At 40.4% G+C, this 21965-nt stretch overlaps 1 protein-coding gene across 1 annotated transcript in view; it reads left to right on the top strand.

The window, feature by feature from the left end:
- LOC311255176 (voltage-dependent calcium channel subunit alpha-2/delta-2-like) overlaps positions 1-18083 on the top strand; it is a 43123-nt gene extending 25040 nt beyond the window's left edge. Inside the window, exons 14-38 of the mRNA XM_084349436.1 lie at positions 2728-2777; positions 2963-3052; positions 3185-3250; positions 3955-4029; positions 4125-4199; positions 4336-4407; positions 4604-4675; positions 5224-5285; positions 5421-5497; positions 5582-5642; positions 5726-5823; positions 5908-5998; positions 6116-6178; positions 6273-6376; positions 8330-8425; positions 9228-9319; positions 9419-9466; positions 10078-10149; positions 10399-10551; positions 10645-10697; positions 10916-10971; positions 11321-11444; positions 11559-11668; positions 11787-11869; positions 12806-18083. Of these exons, the coding sequence (XP_084205562.1) occupies positions 2728-2777; positions 2963-3052; positions 3185-3250; positions 3955-4029; positions 4125-4199; positions 4336-4407; positions 4604-4675; positions 5224-5285; positions 5421-5497; positions 5582-5642; positions 5726-5823; positions 5908-5998; positions 6116-6178; positions 6273-6376; positions 8330-8425; positions 9228-9319; positions 9419-9466; positions 10078-10149; positions 10399-10551; positions 10645-10697; positions 10916-10971; positions 11321-11444; positions 11559-11668; positions 11787-11869; positions 12806-12901 (2039 nt within the window). The 3' untranslated portion in view covers positions 12902-18083. The remainder of the gene's footprint in view (positions 1-2727; positions 2778-2962; positions 3053-3184; positions 3251-3954; positions 4030-4124; positions 4200-4335; positions 4408-4603; positions 4676-5223; positions 5286-5420; positions 5498-5581; positions 5643-5725; positions 5824-5907; positions 5999-6115; positions 6179-6272; positions 6377-8329; positions 8426-9227; positions 9320-9418; positions 9467-10077; positions 10150-10398; positions 10552-10644; positions 10698-10915; positions 10972-11320; positions 11445-11558; positions 11669-11786; positions 11870-12805) is intronic.
- The last annotated feature ends 3882 nt before the right edge of the window (positions 18084-21965 follow it).

The raw sequence follows: 21965 nt of genomic DNA, 5'->3' as shown, positions 1-21965 counted from the left end.
AGCTACTTAAAGCTAACAGTTTCAATCATTTAACCATTACTTTAAGCCAACAGTTTTAGCCATTTCTCTACTACTTTAAGCTAACAATTTCAAACTTGTATCCATTATTTTAAGATAATACTTTCAACCATATTCATTACTTTAAGCTCACAGTTCCAACCATGTATTCATCACTTTAAATAACAATTTCAGCCATTTATCTAATACTATAAGCTAACAGTTTAAACCATATTCATTACTAAGTATTTCAACGTTGCTGCTCGCTTGCTAACTAGTTTTCGCTCACTTAGGTTGGCATCAGACTACTGGGCATTGAATTGACTAAAGATCAGTTTAAAACCGATTTGTAATCGTATTGGCCTGTTTCTTGATTAAAAATGTATATATATTTCTAATGAAATTACAATTGCATTTTTTCTTCTTTTGGTTTGGTTAATTAGCCCAGTGGAGCTTTACATACGCCCTGGCACCTGCAGAGACTTTGTATCCCTGGCTGGGAATCACTGCAGTTATTACAAATGGACCTATGCTATCAAAAAAGTCCTTACTGTTTGTGCCGTGTCCAAACACAAGTTGGACGTAAAAACATTTGTGCATAATGGCTGTGTGTGAAGCATCAACGGTAAATTGAGTGCATGTATTTTTAGCCCCTGCAGATAATGTGGAATTCATTGCTGTAATAGTCCCACTCAGCCGAGTCTTTAAAAGTCTTCTGTGTGTTTATTAATCAATGCTTAGACAAAAGAACAAACAAATAAATCACTGAGCCTAATATAGAGCACAGTGCACTGACCCACAAGGCACACAACGCTCTGTGACATTGATCTTTCCAGGAGAATTCATGCTCGTGAGGATGCATTTTGCTCGTGCAGGCAGAGAGTTAATGACACACTGAATACTTGTAGATAAGTAGTTCAGACAAAGTCGATGTCTCTTGCGTGCAGGTTATGAACTAGATCAAGTTATGTCTGAGAGGGGAATGCCCTTCTTTGTAATCTGATTATGTCCATTGAAAGAGGTTATTACATAACAAAGACACATCATGTTGTCCCAGATCAGCAAGTGAACTAATGTGTTTTTATGAAATGTATCAAACACACATTCTGGGTTAATGACATTTATTTTCGTCCAGATATGCGTACATTTTTAGTCAAGAGCTTGTGTTGATGATGGGAGAGTTGGGCCGCTGTGTAAAGTCTTCTCCAGCACATCCCAAAGATTCTCAGTGGGGTTAAGGTCTGGCATTGTCGTCTTGGAATATGCCATCAGGGAAAAATATATCCATTGATGGAAAAAACCTGGTCGTTCAGTATATTCAGGTTGTCAGCTGACCTCATTTTTTGGGCACATAACATTGCTGAACCTAGACCTGACCAACCAAAGCCACCCCAGATCATAACACTGCCCTCACAGGCTTGTACGGTAGGCATGATGGGTGCATCGCTTCATCAGCCTCTCTTCCAGCCTCTCATCTTACCCTGATGCCCCCATCACTCTGGAACAGGGTCAATCTGGACTCATCAGACCACATGACCTTTTTTCATTGCTCCAGAGTCCAATCTTTAGCCTTTTTTTCCAATTTGCATCACTGATAAGTGGTTATCTTAAGGCTACACAGCTGTTTAGTCCAAATCCCTTCTCTTCGCATTGTGTGTGTGGAAATGCTCTTACTTTCACTACTCAGCATAGCCGTGACTTCTGCTGTTGATTTTGCAGCATTTGATTTCACCAAACGTTTAAGTGATCTCCCATCATGATCATTCAAGATTTTTGAATTATTAATTTGACCCTTCTGAAACAGAGTAACATCTTTGGCTTGACCAGAGGATATGTCTTCTGGCATGGCTGTTTAAGAAATGAGAAGCTGCATCAGTTAGGGTTAAATATAAAAATATTAATCATTGCAGTGATTATCCAACAGAAGGCTCTTACCTATTTGCTTAGTTAAATCCAGCTGGTGACTCCTTTTTTTTTTGGCCAGGCAGTGTAGAAGATAATAGGAATTTTTTTTAGTATCTTATGAGACCATTTTTGTTAAATTCCAGTATACTAATAGTCATTAGATTGGACTGCATGGTAGAGCTGAAACAAATAGTCGATTAATCAATCAACATAGTATCTGCAACTATTTTGATGATTGAGAAATTGCTCAATTGTTTTATTTAACAAAAATACAATGTGAACTGAATATCTTTGAAGACAGTATTTTCTGACATTTTCTAGCATAATTCATATAAAATAAGTAATTTATTATCTGAGAGAATAATCAACAGATAAACTGATGAATATAGTGAATATAATGTATAAGTTGCAGGTGTATTGCAGGGAAACATAATGGGGAAAACCAGATTTCTGTTTTTTTTTATACAAAAGCTCACACAGAGGGAGTTCCCGTGAAGCAGCTTCTGATAAGATATGAGGTTTTAGGTCCTACAGGAGCTTTTAGGTCAGACTTTCAGCCGATTTCACGGTCCTGACTGAACCGTGCAGATACAAATAAAGATACCTCTGTTTTAAAGCTCAGTGGTATTCCTCTTTAAGCTTCCTATCTGTGGGAGTTAAGTAGCTGAGTCACTGGTCTAGTAACATCTAGTAAAATGTGGAATATTTATGAGCACCACTCCTGTTGTTTTTTTTCTGATAGCATCGCTCACACATGCTCTTCCTCCCCCCCTCTCTTCCCCTCTCCCTCTCTCTGTTTGTCTTTTTTTCTCTGTCGCCTGCCAGGTTACTATTTTGAGATCCGTTCCATCTGTGCTATAAGGATTAATACCCAGGTGGGTTTGTCTAGTGCCTCTGACACAGCTGATCCCTGTTCGCCGTTTCTAATTGTCCTTGTGGGGCTCACTCCCTCTGTAGAAACATCTACCTCCATTTGTTTGCACACCCATTCTCCCATCGGCCTGATGTTGTTGGTTGTTTTAAAGCAGCGGCCAATCACATATCTCTTTTGTTCTGTCAGGAGTACCTGGACGTGCTGGGCCGCCCCATGGTCCTGGCAGGCAGCGATGCCAAGCAGGTTCAGTGGACAAATGTGTATCAGGATGCTTTGGTGAGACTGCATAACCCTGCTGGCTGCATGTGATCGAATATAGTAAACACATCAAACGTACAGCATAAACACACACTAAATACATAAGATCATAGCTAAACTGATTGGAGACTCTGTCTTTGGACTCTATAGGGTCTGGGGATGGTGGTAACTGGGACACTGCCTGTATTTAATCTCACCATGGACGGAAAATCACAGGTAACAAAACTGGAGATTGTTTGAAAGGTTGAGTGTTATTATATTTGCAGGTTGTGGTCACTAGAGTTTAGCTCAGTAGTATAATATCAAAACAGAGTAATACAAGAGCTTGATGAGGATCAGCTGGATCTAAATATAATGACTGAATTGTTTGAGTTGGAGTAGGTCCTTACAGGCAGTTTGTGGGGCCTACATTACCCATTTCGCCCTATTTGGGCTTTATTGTGTTTATCCTTTTGACAAATTTTATAAAGATATGATGCCTCCTGGTGAGACTGTATATATTATTTATTCATATATGTCATCTGTTTTTATATTGTCAATAAATAATTCCAGCCAGTCAATACTAAATGACCCTTAAAAGAACCATTAAAGAGCAAGAGAGATATTTTGGGCAACAAGCTTTAGATGAACAGATCGATACCACTTTCATGTCTGTACGGTAAATATGAAGCTACTGCTCAGGAAGGCTTAGCTTAGCTTAGCTTAGCATAAACACTTGACACAGGGGAAACATCTAGCCTCTGACCAGCCGGACTCTGTTCCCTTAACTTTTTGGTGCCTTACTTACCTTCTGTATCCAGCTACAGTATAAGTTTTCTGTCTATATCTAACCCTCAGCAAAAAAGCAAATATCTGCATTTCCTAAAATGTCAAACTATTCCTTTAACTAGCTGCTTGTATTGTTGCTTTTGTCTGACCAGAATCAGCTGATATTAGGTGTGATGGGAGTCGACGTGCATCTTGACGAGATAAAGCGTCTAACACCACGGTACAATGTATGTCACCTCGGCACCATTATTAGCCATATTTTTCTTCTTTGTACTTGTGATGGAAAGTACATTACTGATACATTTTTTCATTTCCTTAACAGCTTGGAGCCAATGGATACATATTTGCTATTGATCCAAATGGATATCTTCTCCTTCACCCTAATCTCCAGCCAAAGGTGAGTTTTGAATCTGCCAAAACAGGGGAGTGGGAGATGATGCAAACTTTGGGTTTAAATTATATTTTAGACAGTTATGATGGTGATAAACCTGTTCATTTCATGTTAATGTATTTTTTTACTCAACTTTTCTCAGCTGGTGAACCTCCCTGAGCCTGTGACACTGGACTTCCTGGACGCAGAGGTTGAGGACAGCAATAAAGAGGAGGTGAGCACCGACTGGAACAGAAAAGTGTCTGTTTCTCGCCGTTGTTGAGCCCATGCTCAAGATTACTACCAGGCCAGTAAACATTATCTGCCTTCAGGACAGTCTGCTTACCAGTCTGCCGTGCAGCAGGTAAATGAAGGCAGACATGTTTTTGTAAGATGTTTTTTACTGAACGAAACTGCTTTGTGTTTCCTAGATCCGGCGGCAAATGATTGATGGAAGACCTGGTGAAATGCAGGTCAAAACTCTCATTAAGTCCATTGATGAGGTAAGTTAATCTCTTTCTAAAGAGCTTAAGTGTCACTGTGACCTCATGTAGATTTCCCAAACACATGCGCAATAGAGAGGTGAAGTCCCGCCCCTTCTGGTCGACCACCACAGAGATAAAAATGTATTTGTCTCACACGATTGATTATACATAGTCACTTTATACATTGTCAATCAGCAGAGACAAATAAAGTTTTGATCCCATTTGAATTGTCCCATGAAGCACACACACGATGTTTGTCAATTTAATAGATTATTTTGCAAGTGAAGAAACTCGAAGTTTATCGTAATGAATATAGAATATCATTTAGTTTTATGTAAAACACCTCAGTGTACATTGTGTCGCATTCAAACGAGATACAAGAGATATCCGTCTCTATTAGCTTCTATGACGTCCTATGATTGACTGGTGTTACGCAAATGTGTATCTGCAGGGTTTAGGAGACAGACAGGAATCACCATTTACGTCTTCTGGAGATCAAATGGCTCGTCACTCCAAATGTATATTTTCTTCCTCACTGTTTACTGAAGTGTCTTTCTTTACTTTAGCAATACATTGACGAGGTGTTCAGGGGTTACACCTGGACTCCTATCAACGGCACAGATTACAGGTGAGTTATAATGTCAAGAATTACAAATAATCAATCAGCCAGCTGTGGCCTGATAAAGGCTACATGCACTGATCGATATTCTCCAAGACACTTCCTCCGCTGTGTTCTCCTCATGCTTGATGCTGTCTCCTGTAGTCTCGGCCTGGTGTTACCTCCCTACAATGAATTCTACATCCAGGCAGACCTGAGTGACGTGATGCTGCAGCTCCAGTGTGAGTACAGGGAGGCACTGAGGTTTTATTAACATGTTACACAAAGATGAGATGGAAAATTCACATCCCCTTCTGTGTCTGCAGATATGCAGTCGTTGCTGCCCAGCTCCTTTGAATCAGCAGGACACGTGTTTCTGGCTCCAAGGTGACCACCGTCTCTCTTCACTTCACTCCTGATTTCACTCTTCCTGCGTCACTTGGCGTTAACTCTGTCCTCTGTTTCTCCAGAGAATACTGCAAACGTCTGCATCTTTCTGACAACAACACACAGTTTTTGCAGAACTTCCTCTCGCTCATGCTGGACATCTCCCCAGAATCTGATGAGTGTGAGTTGCGTTACAAGCACCAAGTCGATATCTGCCCTGCTGCAGACACACAGATGAGATAATACGCTTTGTTTTGTGTCTCAGGTGACCAAGGCCTCATCCACAACCTGATTTTAGATTCGAGGATTATCGGACAGCTGGCCTCTCGTGTTTGGAAGAACAAAGATCTGAATTCGTGAGCGAACACACACACACACACACACAGTCTCACACACTACCAAGAAAATGAACATTAATCTGCTTTGATGGCATCAGAGCAACAAACAGCTGTCTAAGTAAAATCTTGTTACAGGTACGGCTTCCTGGCTGTATTTGCCTCTACTGATGGAGGAATAACTCGGGTGTTTCCGAACATGTGAGTACGATTAATGCAGTTACTCAAGCAGAGAAATATATTAGCTATTCTTACTGTAGACGAACATTTAATGATTTGTGTGGTGTTTATACAGAGCTGCTGAGTTATGGGACGAGGATCCTGAACCCTTCAATTCAAATTACTACAGACGGAGCCTCGACAACAAAGGCTACATGTTCAGAGCTCCAACGAAATCTGGTGAGTGACTTTGCAAACACGTCTTAAAGTGGCTTAAATCAAAAAGATTTTACATGAAGAAAGAAATCAATCAACTGACTATATGCATTTGAAAGGCAGCTGCTCCCTTAAACACCACAGAGCTCTAAAGTATCTTTCAGTGTTGGTTCATTCTCAGCGTTTTCGTCTGCAGCAGGCAACTGTTTTCAGTGAAAAGCTCTAAAAACCCACGCTAAAATTACTTATTATATAGCAGCTTTTACAAACAGTTTTCACAAAGTGTTTTAACTCTCTGGGGTCAAGTGTATAATTGTCTGTTTTTGACTACTTTTGATTTTACCTTTATATTTCACCCTAAAAACTGTTTACCTTGCCTTGTGTGGTGCCATTTTTTTCAGCACAACCACACGTGTGACTTTACAGTTAATCTTCATTTTGGCATGCTGCATTAACACATTGGACCAACATCACACAAAAAACATAAATTCAGAGTAGGAAAAAGTTTTATTTTTTACTATGAAAACTATTTAAAAAAACAATCAGGTGTCACAATGAGATGCCACACAAATTATTTGTGCCACTCCAAAAAACAGTTCCTGTCCAACACAACACACAGAGGCACGTCACAGGCCTGACACTTCCAGGGTGTGTCACACCCCCTGTTGGCCACCTGAAGGCAGTGTTTACACTTCAGTCTGCCTTTAGTGGCTTTTTGGCCAGCCTCTGTGTGTGTGACAATGCGCACAGGAACGTGATTAGCGCTCCTGCTCTGGGGAACACCTGTCTTGTCCAAGCCACAAAGCTGACACACCCACCAGCTCCATCATGAAGTCTTTGTGTGCCATGGGCTGCACCTGCTTGGCACTGCTCATCTCACAGTGCAAGATGAAGGCATTTGTTGTTGCAATGTCCAGGAAGTGCAGCAACAAGGTCTTGTACCAGCTAGCCATTTGTCTGTGGGCAGAGTAGTATGGAGTGAGCTGGTCCGACCGGTCAACCCCACTCATATTCTTGTTGTAGGCCATGATTGGTGTGGGACAGGGAGTGTCTCTCACAACCCAGCGTCCATCTCCATCCTTCACCCTTCTCTTTACCGTCTCACCTGAAAATGCGGGATGGATGGTGGAGCACACAGCCACCTCCCCTGTGTCCATCCACTTCACAAAAACGAGTGGGCCGTCTCTTATCCAGCTCACAGATCCACATTGTTGGGCGAGAGTATTTGCCCTCCCTCTGAGGCATCCTTTTCTGCTCTCCCTGTAGGTGCCACATGCTCCAAACTTCATGCTGGCCAGGTCAATGAACAGTTTGGGACTGGTGTAAAATGTGTCCATGTAAATGTGGTACCCAGTGCCAAGATAGGATGGCTGAATAAGGTTCATGACCACATCATAAGACAGCCCATGCTCACTTGCAGTTACAGGACAGTGTCTCTATCTGGACTCCGGGTGTTCTCCGTGGCTGGAACCTGCTTACTGCTGGGGCAGTGTCCATATCCTCCTCTGTATTCCAGGGCTCAGAGCTGAGGTGTGGCTCTGCTGCCTGAGCCAGCGGAGATCTGGATAAATACAAATTAAAGGAATAAAAACAATGAAACGATGACAGAAAGTTGAATAAGAGGAATTAGAAACAGTTCAAAAAGATTGAGAGCAGTGAAAAGAATAAAAGGATAGAAAGACTGAAAGGTATGAAAAACATGACTTCACATAAAAGCACGTTTATAAAAGTGAGTTTTAAAGTTACTACTACTCCGGTAGTTTGTTCCAAAGACGATGGTAAAAGCTCAGTCACCTTAATATTTAAGCCTTGACTTTTGAACGGCCAGCAGGGCCCACCTGAGGATCTCAGGCTGCCAACAGGTCATATGGGGTCAATATTTCTGCTATGCTTCTTGTAGTCAGACCCATTGGAGCTCTGTGTGACATCGGACTTTATATTTTTATAATCATGATTTGTTTTGTGTTTTCATTTTAGCCTTGGACGATCCCGGTTCAGAAAACGGCACTGTTGGAATTCTGGTAACTTCCGCTGTTGAGGTGAATTTAGGAGGCAAACTGCTGAAACCTTCAGGTAAGAAAATTTAGCTACAGTACATTTACATGGCAAACTTAAATATATATATATATGCTATGCAGGATATTCCTTAAGAAACAATATATAGACTCATACAAAAAAACAGGGATGTACAATACTACCAGCTAAACACAAGAAATCATTCAAGTCCTGTTGAATAGTTTGCTGTGGTGATGTGTTTAATCAGAGTATAAGGGTAAACTGGTGAACCGACAGGCACAGAGTGAAACTGATAAATGCCCTAAATGTTATGTAAATGCAAACAATAGGAAAACAAAAGACATGCAAAGGAGGGTCTGCTCGTTGGAGAGTGTGACCAGCGGGGGGTGGGTGAGATATGGGGGCACACATTTAACATAGTGGTCAAACCGGTCTAGATGTCCTTTGATTAACTAGTTGGTGTTACGAAAATATGTATCTGCAGGGTTTAGGAGACAGACAGGAATCACCAGATCGGGGGGCTCTTCCCAGACGTCACTCCAAATGTGTATTTTCTTCCTCAGTTGACAGTGCTACAACACAAGACATATAACATAGCAAGCCAGTTAATATTACTTACTCTTCAACAAGTCCAGCTCTGCATCTGCCTACATGCTTTTATTTAGCAAATAGTATAATATACGGTAGTATGCCTTGTATGTGGTATCTTGGACGTGTGGGATTCCCAGGAATGTTCTTTATCTAAAATATTATCCGGATACTTCAGCTGCCTCTGGTTTATACTTGCTTCTTACTGAAATGCTTCCTCCCGCCCTCTTCGTCCTCTCTTCGCTCTGATCGTGTGGATCCTGTCTCTCAGTGGTCGGAGTGAAGCTGGATTTGGAAGCGTGGGTGGACAAGTTTAAGATCCTGGCCAGCAACGTGTCTGACAGTCGACAGGGCTCGCACAAGGTACAGCACAGTGACACAGATGACTCATAATCCCTTAACTAGACTGCATTTACTGTGACGAAAGTGACATATTGTGTCATCATTCATTTTGTTAAACAGTGCGGACCATCCAGAAGTTGCGAGATGGACTGTGAAGTGAACACTGACGTAAGAACGCTTTGTTTTTCGTTCTCACATAAACACAACCAAAAGACTGTAGCAGACCTGCGACCCAGTTCTGTAAACACAGTTCGTCAGAGGTTTAATGTGGTCTTAAAACTCATTACTATTGAATTAGTCACTTAGAGGAAACAATTTAAAGACCAAACCGAGCTGCTGTGGCTGCCTGTCTCTCTTTCAGTCATTCAGCTCACAGATATGAGGAACACTTATAAAAGCTGACAGTGTAATTAAGAAAATCCACAGTGCTGCCTGTTGTGTATAATTAAGATTAAGAGGCTGTGAGCTCAACTTGTCAACTTCTCAACTTGATGTTTCACAGTGAACAATCTCCCAATTAACCAGCAATTTAGTCAGATTGAGCTTTAAACTCTTATTTTCTTGAAAAAAAGATTTCTTTTTTTATGTTTGGACATTAAATTACTAGAACATTTGGAGCAAGAGTAAAGAAATTATCACTTTTTAAAAATGTGTTAGTAATAGTAAGATAACGTCAGCCTGTATCTGAGACCCTCTGTGCTCTGCTGCTGTTCAGTGGTACAGTTAAGAGTTAAAAACTGCTGCTGTCTGTGTAGATAATTGTGCCTTGTTGTCTGTAGGACCTCCTCTGCTATCTCATTGACGATGGTGGGTTCCTGGTTATGTCCAATCAGAGAGATCACTGGAAAAAGGTTTGTCTGTGTGTGGTAACATCTTCTGTGTGTCTTATCAACACTGGGGCTTTTTTGTTATTGCCTGTTTTGCATCAGATAATTTATGTTTGCCGGTGTCAAAAGTAGGTTTTGGTTACAGGATGATTTAAGGTTTTATCTCAGCTAACTTCAGCATCAGTCATCACAGTTACCTTCTGTTTGTAGCAGGCTGTTTCCCTGAAGCATTTTCTCTTCCTCTCTGTCCGTCCTTTCTCTCATCCATCACAGATCGGTCTTTTCTTTGGTGATGTAGACCCTTATCTGATGCACGCGCTCTACAACAACTCAATCTTCACCCGTCGTCAGTCTTTCCACTTCCAGTCTGCATGTGAGCCGGTCAGCAGCAGCCACACTGGTGCGGCACCGAGGGGCATCTTTGTGGTGAGAGACCACCAGCAGATATCAGACACGGGAGCATTCTTATCACTCAGCGTGATTGAAAACTTGAATCTGTAACTTCTTTGTTTTCTGCAGCCGTCCATCGCAGACATCCTCAGCTTGGCGTGGTGGACATCCACAGTGGCATGGTGAGAATGTGTTTACTGCATGACAAATGACAGGAAGAGCTTGCGAGGTGCCCTTTAAAACAATCTTAACTGCGTTCAGACTTCTGCTCGTAAAACAGATGCCACTCAGTTATTTTCAGCTCAGTGTTGCTGCAGCTGTGACATGTGTTTATTCCTTTGTATTCACGGTCACAGTTTGTATTTTGTTCTTTAACAATGTGCCATGTGAACACTTTCAGGTCTGTGACCCAGCAGCTACTGTACGGACTAGCCTACAACAGCTGGCTCTACCAAGGTGGAGTACTGCATCTTAACACAATCTTTGTGTACACGTGAACATCTGTGTGCTCATCATTTTCTGCTTTCATGGAAAATATGATACAGATTAGATGAAAGAAAGTCAATAAAATCTAACGAGCAGCTCATTTGCATGTTGTCCTTATTTTTCGTCACAAACTTCTGTCGCCACAAACCTCATTAAAAGTGTTTTCTCGCACTAGAGCGTCAGGAAACAACAACATCTAGGTGTGAATCTGTGAGAAAATCAATTGAAGCCACATTAGCTGTGGTTAAAAAAACAAAAATGAGCTTTAAGAATGTTATAAACATATGAAATGCTCAAATTGAATGGGTCTGTGTTCCAGATGATGTCCTGGTCGACGGCTTTGAGACGAAAGAAAGCAGCTGTGTGACCATCCAGAGCCAGTTCTACTTTACAAACACCACCAACTCCTACAACGTGCTGCAAGACTGTGGAAACTGCTCACGGTGTGTGTTTTCTTTTGCTTTTTCTGGAGCATCAGCAGAATGTGTTTGCAGCGTGTTACCTGTGCTGAGCACACTGTATGAAGCTGGCTAAATATCCATCACTGTCTCCCATAGGCTGTTCCACGCCAAGCGGATAGAAAGCACAAACCTCCTGTTTGTGGTCGCTGAGACGCTCCCCTGCAGCTCATGTGAGATAGAGAGATTGACACAGGTCAGGACAGAGTGTATCCTTTCTGTGCTCACACACTCTGTGGTGTTTGTATTTGTGCTGAAGGTGGAGATCTCATCGATCTTGTGTATCAGGTGAGTTCACTGTTACCTCCCTTAACAAAGAGCAAACAGTTCAGGAGGAGAATCCATGCGAAGTACTGAGCAACGCACGATATCGCAAAGGCCCGACTTCCTGCTTTGACTACAGTGCCTTAGTGAGTAGATTCACTATGATTATAACATTACAGTATATTTTCTGCCTCAATTCTGAGCATGTGATGGGACATTTTGAGCACATTAAAGTACATTAACTATATTTTGTTGGTAAATTATCTTCACACAAAGAATTATTTGATTTAAACAAGCAAAAATATTTTCGCTGTTCAATAAAATTATTTCTGTGTTTACTTTTATCCACAGGAGCACATAATGACCTCTATAATAACCTCGCTCACTCAGTTTTAATCATGTACCCTCTCTTTGTGTCCCGGCTCCGTGCGCTCCCAAGTATTAATTAGATTCAACTTTTAGGTTTATAACACTTTATAATAACCAGTATTAATAAACGCTAAATTAATAGTTACGTTTAATAGTTATTTCACTGTTTACAAACTATCAAATGCTCATAAACCATTTAATAAGCAATTTTAAAGGTATTTATTAATCCTTTATGAAGCATTATAAACATAATTTACAACTTTGTAATAAACACTTGTTTAATAAATGGTTTATAAACCATTTTATTGTTTGTTCACAGTGAAATATCTATTAATTAATTAGATAAGCAGTAGTTAACTAAACTAGTTGGCTAACCTGATGACTCCAGCTACATAGCCCAGACATTATAACCATTAATGTTGTTCCTTTGAGAAAGGAACTTAAAATGTTCCACTGAATTTAAATAAATCTCAATCTAAGATATTTTTTATATTTTTTTAACAGTGTGCTATTAAATGACTCTTTGTGTGCTAAATTCTCCACAAAATATAATGTATGTTCTTGTTTCTGTGCTCAAAATGTCGCCTCGCATACATAGAATGATGCACAAATCGCATATATGAAGCCAAAACAACCACAAGAACATTCTTACTGTGCATGTGATGAGTCATTTGCTCTGGAAAAATTGGATTTATTGTGAACTTTTGTTGCAGGAAAACACGTCGGAGTGTGGACGGGGTCATGCTCTGCAGGCGTCCATAGGAGTCCTTCTCTTTATTCAGCTTATTCTGCCTCTTTTTCATCTCTGACACGTGCAGCACTCTAACTGACATCTTTCATCTCTCTGGGTTTAGGCTCGGATCTACTGAAGGTCAGATCAAACAGCAACTGCAAAACTCTTCTTTTTTGATCTACAAACAGCCCTCGGCGCATTTGTGCTTGGGAAAAAAATACGTGGATCAGGTCTTAGTGTTTTTTGCCTTATTGCTTATGCATTTGTTGGTGTTTCAGGGCTTGAGTGCAAAATATAGGACGGGAATGTATCGAGTGTGCATGCTACTTGAACTAGGACAAGCATGTTTAAACATTTTTGCACACAGGCTCAGCCATGTAAACAGTCACCAAAAAGTCAGGGAGGCAGCTGAAATGTACTTTTAATGGGCCAATAGATAATCACCCAGCAGGACCAGATGCCAATCACAAGTTTAGGTTAGGGAAACAATAAAAGATCTAAAAACTCAGATGGATTTATTTCCCTGTATTTCCCTGAAGGTGTAATACCAAACTGTGGAAGCACGAGTAAAAGAATCAACAAAATGAACGTATTATAATAAATATCTTAAGTATAAATGCTATTTTAACAGCAGAATGGACCCTGTCAGTGTTATCTCAGCATGTACGTGATGAAACAGTAAAATAAAACAGACATCTGAAAGTATAAACAGGGATGCAGGAGATGAACTAAAGAGATTCAGTGAGAAGTATCAAGAGCTGAACATACATAGACTTTCAAAACCATCTTTATCTCTGGACTCCTGCATAAACATGAGTCTCGCATTATAACACATGCTCAATCGAGGAAGATGGGTGGGCAGCGGTCGAAGGATCTCACCCTAGCCTGCTTTGAGATGGGGCAGGCGTCGGCTCAACTCGACGCATAATCGAGTGCATAATGGAAAAGCAAATCAGCGCGGCTTGAATTTGACTTGAAGTTAACTTGCTAGCAGTTTTCTTTCTTCTTCCCTGCATTTTCTGCTGTATTGCAGCACTTCTTGTCGAGTTACTGCCACCTGCAGATCAGTGCAATAGCGTCAAGCCATTGGCAGGTCTGTGTATCACGTCACCTCCATGCTCCTGCACGTACATGAAAGCTGCAAAATGAGTCCCACTTACAAAAACATTGCTCCACAGCACTACTAGTGTTGAAGAAATCCACAGGGCACCTTTAAAATGGCATTAAGTATGAGTAAATGTAGTTAGTTTCTTTCCTGCACTGAAAATACACAGCTGAGTGATACAGCTGTGCAGAGCTTTATTCTGGGTTTTTAGATCTTTGATTGTCTCCTCTGGGTAAAGCTGTCCAAAGCATTTAAACAACTGACAGTTTGACATTGTGCGCACCACTCGTTAAGATAACTGCAGCAGCATGACAATGTAAATAAATAAACAGAATCTGCTGCAGGCTGAGCCTCACAGCTCAGACTCCCTCCTGTATCAGACTCTTCTGGATAACTTATTCTGCTTTTGTTGGCTTTGTGAAGTTCAAAAGGAATCATCTGCTTAGCTTTTTATTTGCATGTCCAGTCCTAGTTAATGTCTTTGCACATAAAGGAGCAGTTGTACACGGTTGTAGATCCGGGCCTTAACCTCACATTCACTTCAGTGTCTTTCAATCCACCTCTGACCTTTGCCAAGATAGTTTCAGTGCTATAAATCGTATCAAACACGACAACCAAGAATGACTCCGTCAACCATCTCAAGTACATATTGTCCTTTAAATCTTTAAATCCAACCAGATTTCAGACAGAATTTAAATGAAAAGTATTTTTCCCCTAAAAATATTTTCTTAGAGCACTTTGATTTGATGAGAAAAGCCAGTATGATGAGGAGTACCAGTGTTAGACCTGCAGCAAGATTGTGTGACTTTTCATACACATATCAGTTATTAAATGTAGTTTCAGTGACTGAAGAATTGTTAAAGTCGAGGTTTGTCTTGTTGAAATGCTTCCACAGAGACTCGTTATGATCTTGAAGTGCTTCCAGTTGATGAGAATTGTTAAAGGCTGTAAAATCAGACACAAACTGACCAAAATGATCAAATGTTAAGAGTGATTTTGTTACAAACGTGTAGTAGTGATTCCTCCAAACTACTCCAGATCCTGCTGTAATAATCAGATACTTTTAGCAGTAATTATCATGACCATTAATTTTAAATAATTTACATGCAGTGTTAACTCTGTAGTCTTATAGCACAAAACATGTAGTCAGTGTGCGGCCGACATGTTTTTAAATGTATTACATCAGTTGTTTGACTGAGGGGAAGCTCTTTGTATCTTGTATCGCGACTATTTGTCAAACCTGAATTTATGCACTTATGTATGCTTCTGTATGGGGAATGTAGCTTCTGAACAGCTTTAGGTGTTATCGGTATGTTATCAGTATGTGATGCTTTCTGACCCTTTGTTGAGATTCCCCTGATGTCTCACTGAAAGTGATGATTCGCTGTGGCAGAATACTTTAATTTTATCATGCATACCTCATCATGACTGTGACTTTACATTCATTAAGCTGGAGGACGTAATAGAGCACAAAAACGCACAATAATAACACATAATTTTTGTTATTATCGATTAGCATGAAATGTCAACAGATTAATGAAAAATACCCCTCACAGTTTTCCTGAGTTCAGGCTGACATCTTTAAAAGTTCTGTTTTGTCTGACCAACTGTCAAAAAACCCAAAATATGTCATTTAAATTGATATGTAACAGAGAAAAGCATCAACTCCTCACACTGCACGAGCTGGAACAAGCACATGTTTGTTTTTTTCCTTGAATACTGATCCAAAGTGTTAAAGTACACATTTAATGCATTAATTATTGTGCTGTGTAACATATCCCCTCTAGATGTGTTTTAAGATACAAAAATACTTATTTAAAGGTTTAAATGTAAGTTAGAGAACACAGTTAGCATCAGTTCACAGTTACTCTGGTAATATGCTGCCCCCTATTTGTTAGGAGTATGAATTCAAGGTGGCATATTCTTACGTATTGCACCTTTATTACTGGTTAAAAAAATTATTTGTAGTTTTTGTACAGAAAACATATAAACGTTCTCTGGACAATTATGTATACGTCAGTTGTAGGTATAAAAACAAAAAAAAAATGATTTGTTTTTTATTTTTTGCAAGGTACCGTATCGTTTGACTCCCACTTCACCATAAGAAACATTCTCAGAGTAAGTGCAAATCTCACAAGTTTCATTCAGGACCACAAACTAGTCACAAAATCCTGCTCATGCATGTCTTCAACTCAGCAGAATGTGAAGAACAACCTTTAGTGTCGACATCTGCACGCGCATCATCCTGTACAGTGAAGGTCAAACTTCCACATGTGAAGAAACAACAAGCAAAACACATTTTGGAGTCGAGGCGGACTTTAAATTATTCAAATGAATCCAGTGAATGAGGCAGCGGGAGAGAGTGAAGAGTTGTGCATGATAAAGTCCTGAAAACATTTTCCCACAGCGATTCATCAGCCCCTGATGTCTCTTTGTGTTACCATTTAAACTGGTTTAAAGAGTTAATGGGGGATATTTTTAAGAAGCTTTTTTGACAAAATATTTGTAAAATGCCGTTTTTCTCCGTCTGCCTGGTGTTCCACCCTCGCAGTGCCTTGTTGCACTCATCCTGGATGATGGCGGGAACATTTGGACGTTCACCCTGCAGGCCATGTGAGAGACACACTTGAATTTCAAGGGTTGCGATGGTTCAGCTCTAAATGGATTTCTCGGTCATGAACAAAAAAAATGCTCCTGGTGAACTCGTGAGACCTTCTGAGAGGAGCGCGGCACAGTTGTGAAAGAGCACAACAGAAGAGTGTTGAGCAGCCGGCCTCCACTCCTGCCTTCACATGGACGGTCAGAGCGACTGCTGCCCTCCTGCTACGTGTCGTTTATCTCTACACTGTGGTTCAGCCTCGAATCAAAGCACAGACTGTCCATTTCCATCTGCACACTGTATATTCTATATTTGAAGCCTGTCGGAACATGTACTTTCCATTAGGACTGACTGAAACGAGTGAATGTTTATGTACAGTATTATCTACTGTTGTGCGTCTCTGCTGTACCCGAGCATGGTGGGGACCCGGAGACGCAGATTAAAGCTCAACACTGTTTGGAGACCGCAGCATAAAAAAAGAAAAAGGAAAAAAAAAAAAAAAGGCTTTTACTCTGAGACCTGCAGTACTAACTTTAGGTTGTATTGCATTATTCAAACAACAACACTGTTGTACATTGAAGGAGGGACATTTTGTGAAACTCTTCATAGCCTACGATATATTACTCCTGTTGAGGTCAGTGTTGTAGTTCCGTTTTAAATTACCGGTATTTATTTGCATGATGTTTTGAACAGTTTACAGATTTGTGTACATAGTCTGATGGATATTTTACATTCCTGTCCACATCCAGCTCTCCAGCGCTGTGGGGAGAAGCGAGGGCGCCCCTTGTGGATGTTCAGGGCGAAGTGGAGGCCTGTGTGTTAAATCAACCAAGCTGAAAGTTTGACTTCAGTGAAGCCTACAATAACTGTCAGTGTTTGCAATTTAGGTCTTTTGCGACGAGTGAAAGCACAGAGGAGTTGAGAATTACGAGCAACATACTGCCTGATTAAATTTTTGTCATTTATTTAGGAAACGAGTGACACTAAAAACACTGGAAATGATTCATGCGTTTAGAAGCTGTATAACTGACAAGGCAGCGGCATGTGTGGGAACGCCCCTTAATTAATTAGCTTTGTTTATGAAATAGATTTAAGTGTTGCTTATTTAATTTATTTATGCATTCTTTGATTTATTTGTTGATTTATTTGGGTATTGTGAATAATATTTGTATTGAACAGAAAGGAGCTGAATGTGTTTGAAGCTTGCGTGGGAGCACTAAGCAGTTTACAAGAAAATTGCAAAACAGACAAAAAACTGTACGTCTTTGTCCCCCCCCCCCCTTTTTTTTCTTTATTGAGTATCAAAAGATAAGAATGTGGATGTTTTTCGCTGTAATTTTTGCTTTTCATTTTCGCTGACGTTGTTGTTTACTCGGGACAGTTTCCTCTCTTTGTGCCAGTCTCCAACGCCACCTCATTTTTGTACAGACGATGTGAAGCAGTCAGCAGAAGATGAAGGCTAACTTTGTAAAGATTTTGTCAGTCACATAACAAAATGAATATTTAAATGTTTATATCTTTGGTGATTAAATGCTATTGATATTTTTCACTTCAGCTCTGAATCGTTATTGTTGCACGGACTCACATTATGGTGACATTTTATACACTTCAGCACAATTTACTAAAATATAGCTGTTAACGCTTTGTTTTGACCTGTGTGGCGGGCAAATAAAGACTCAACCTGGTTTGATGCTGCTGCTACTTACTATCACATTCATTAGACAAATATGTGCTGTGATACTTCAGAGTAATCTCTAATTTGCTCTTTCCATCGTGAAACAAGCCACTGAATCCAAATGAAACAGAAATAGAGCAACCATGAAGAAGCAAAACGAAGGTCTTGAAGCAGAAGTGGGTGGGACTGACTGGAAGTTGTAAATTTAAGCTTGAAATCAATATGGGTTGATCAGTTGCTTTATTTATTATTTATAAGAAAACTATTGACAGACTGGTGGTGGCTGCACATATGAGTAGATGGTGGACTGAAAAAATAACATTGTTTTTCCAAGAGAAAAGAAGAATCAAGACATTTAGTAATTTAATTTATCTCCAGGAATGAAGTTCGCCTATCAGAGGTTCCCTCAGTCTTCATATCACCATCACCCTGTAGCAGAAAGTGTGCAGGAGCAGAGGTTTGAGTTGAATATGTTAGTCTGGTCTGACTCATTAATCCTTTATTTGACGGAGGTTTGTGCGCATTAGAATCTATGGCCTTGATCACGGCTCTGAATATCAGTATTCTAACCGTGCTGAGTATTGATGAATCCACGGTGCAGTTCATGGCGCTGAAGTAGCAAACAGATTTCTATTTTTTCAGTTCTCTCTCAAACCCTTCTTTCAGTTTTGAATCGGATCTATAATATTCTGGAAACTATTGTAGCCTATAAACACTAAAGAGTAGTGTCACCTGGAGTGACAGGTAGCATTGTGTGGTTGTGGAAGAATGAGAGGATCATAGAGACACACTGCTGCCTGTCGTATTCACATAATACTTCTATGATCATTCATGTGTGCTGCTGAATATACACCCCCAGACCAAACCAACTCTGCAGCAAATTCTTTAAGAGGAGACATAAATACAGATGTACTTTTTACTAATGGGTAAGGGGTTAAAGTTAGGACCACACCCTGTAAGAAATTAACAAATCATCCACTGAGTAACCAGCTCTGGGGGAAAGCGTTGGGTGCAGAGCCGGACCTTCTGGGGGAATAAACACCCTGAATCACATCGGATTCAGTGACAGCTCAGAGATTACTTTAGGGGTTAAAATGCGGATTAATCTTCACTCCTGTTTATCAACCTGACTGCAGCAGTGATCTGCAGAGGTGACCTCCATTGTCCTGTGTTTATGTTCTGTAATGTTGACCACTGACTGGAGCTGGAGGGGAAATGTACTTCAATTCATGAACGTAGCGTTATAAAGAGGAGAGGGGAAGGGAAGAGAGCGAAGCAGAGTCTCAGGTGAGTTCAGTGATTTATGTGAATTTAAACACAGCAACGAACACAATGGAACGAGTAGTGTCTCGCCGGTCGTGAACACACCCTTAAACAACCTCCAATGCTGATGAAAATCTGACTCAGGCACAAACGTTCAAAGATGATGTAATGTTTTCGTTATTCACGTTAACTAACCAAAAGAAACACATCGTTACCTTGAGTCTCTGGGTTTGAACATTGTTGGAAACATTCTGCATAATCAAAGTACACAACTAATCAAAATACATAAGGTCTCACTGTTTTTAGACATTTTAATTTTTACATATCTTTCTGTTTACAGTGAGGTAAAACAAAGATGCAGCAAATTCTTTTGAGAAGCTGGAATTGGATCATGGTTTGGCTTTTTTTTATTTTTTTGCAATCATTTTTTACTGCTTTCAGAAATGATGTATGTCGCTGCTCTTTGCTTTCCTTCTCCATCGCAGATGGACAGAATACAAGTGGCTGTATTTCCAAATATTTTACAGGGACGGTTAAATGTTTTTGGTCATACAAGTTCAAATGTGACCTATTCCCTCAGCATAAAGACAGCCAAGTGAGAGAAGATGTTCCAGGTTCCTCTAAATGTCAAACGTTAAGTACAGGTCCGTGTCCTGTCACTTTATTGAAGGTTTACAATGCTATAAACCGAACTGGAGCTACTGAATCACTCTGGTGTAATTCCATTATCCAATGCAGGGAGACTTTCTGTGTCAGCTGTCAAGGATTAAAACATGTGCTCAGGGGGCTTGTCAAGGACCAGAAAAGAAGCCCAAGAGTCGTAGCCTGCATGATTCATCATGCGCATTTGCTCATAATGTCAGTCGGTAAACATTTCAGACAGTGAGCTCAGGGTCCTGAGAGGAAAGACGATAGGTCGCTGGCAGAAAAAGCTCTGGATGGGAGTTATGGGATGTTTTGGCCCCTTTGATTCACCACTAGTCCTGCATGCCAGCTGCCCTCAATGGTCTCTATGTTTGGATTAAGCGATAACCTCTGATCCAGCAGGCACTAAGCCCTGTGGTGTAGCTCACACAGAGTCTGATTTAGCTATGAAATCACACCATCAGTGTTTGGCAAAAGCAGTTTGAATGTTATTGTCTTTTTAATCCATCATGTGAGGTATAACCAGCAGACCTCAGAGGCTCGTCTCTCATAAACTGAACAACAGAGACGCTGAACGGATGAAGCTTTGAAGAGAGACGAGGTCTGCTGCAGAACATGACTTCGCTTTGGGTAAAACAGTTTTTAATAATTTACCAAAGAGGAGAACTAGAAGCTGTTGTAGCAGCAGATATAGTTGTTTTTAGTGCATAGTAGAGCAATTTAAACATGATTAAATGTTCCTGCAATATGTGTGAGAAAGCTTATTTCTTTTCTAGGTTGTAAAACAAAATTCAGCAGGTTGGTTTGCTTTTAATAACTGGAGCCATTTACAAGCTTTGAGCCTTTTTTAAGAATCATTTATGATAAAATCCTTGAGATGCAGTGATGTTAACATGGCTGAGACTTTAATGTAGGTTTCTTTTTTGTGAATTCAGTACTTCTTTAACATGGATACAACGTCAAACCCCTTCAGTTATTCATAGAAAAATGCTACTGTCATATTCCGTTCTCAGCTGTGTGTTGATACGTATGCATGGGAACTAAAATAGACCATTATACAAAATGATACCGTACAAATTCTTGTTTAAACAATCCCATGTGTGCAGTACAGCTGTAGGAGCAAACAGGTGCACTTTAAGACAAGTGGTGGAAGAAATTTCAGCTGTCATCTGTCACGATGTTAATGAAACAACTCCCAAAAGAGGAAGCACACGAGCGGTACCGGATGGTTGCTCTGCCCCAGAGGATTTGTGGGAACTTATTTTTCTTCTCTGCTGTCAGGAAGAGCAATGATGCAACAAGCAAAACACGCTCCATCTTGTCTCCCATTTGACCCCCAATTTGGATGATTGTCTGTAAAAAATATTGCATCTACTGACTGCATCTGTTAGCGGAGATTCGTGCCATGAGACTGTGATTATGTTGTTAAAGTGGGTGCTGGGTTTTCTCATCTATGCAGGATTATGAACCCCTCATCACAGGCAGACCTGTCCAGTGGTCAAAGTGAGAGAAAACCCTTTAATGTTACAGGTAAAGTGATGGGATGTGTATGTTTTTTCATTAATTTAACACGTCGTAAAGATGACAGCAATAGTGTTTGTCCCAACTTATAGAAGTGACATTTGTCTGTGTCAGAGATAGCTTGATATTTTGGGGGGAAACGGTATGTATGCCTGTGCCCGACTATTTCCTCAACAGGCGTTGTTACTTTCCTGGAATCATGCTTTAAAACTCTCAGCAACAACACAGAGCCTCCATAAAAACACAATTTGTCGTATTAAGACTTTGGATTAAACTCATTTTAATAGCTTGTGTTTTAATTGGTGAGCTTTAGAGGTTCTGGTGGACTTTTG

Source organism: Pagrus pagrus (assembly GCF_965226575.1).
Source record: "Pagrus pagrus genome assembly, chromosome: 3".
Classification (NCBI taxonomy): Eukaryota; Metazoa; Chordata; class Actinopteri; order Spariformes; family Sparidae; genus Pagrus; species Pagrus pagrus.
The sequence above is the reverse complement of the archived record's forward strand: the minus strand, read 5'-3'. Positions and strand labels throughout refer to the sequence as shown.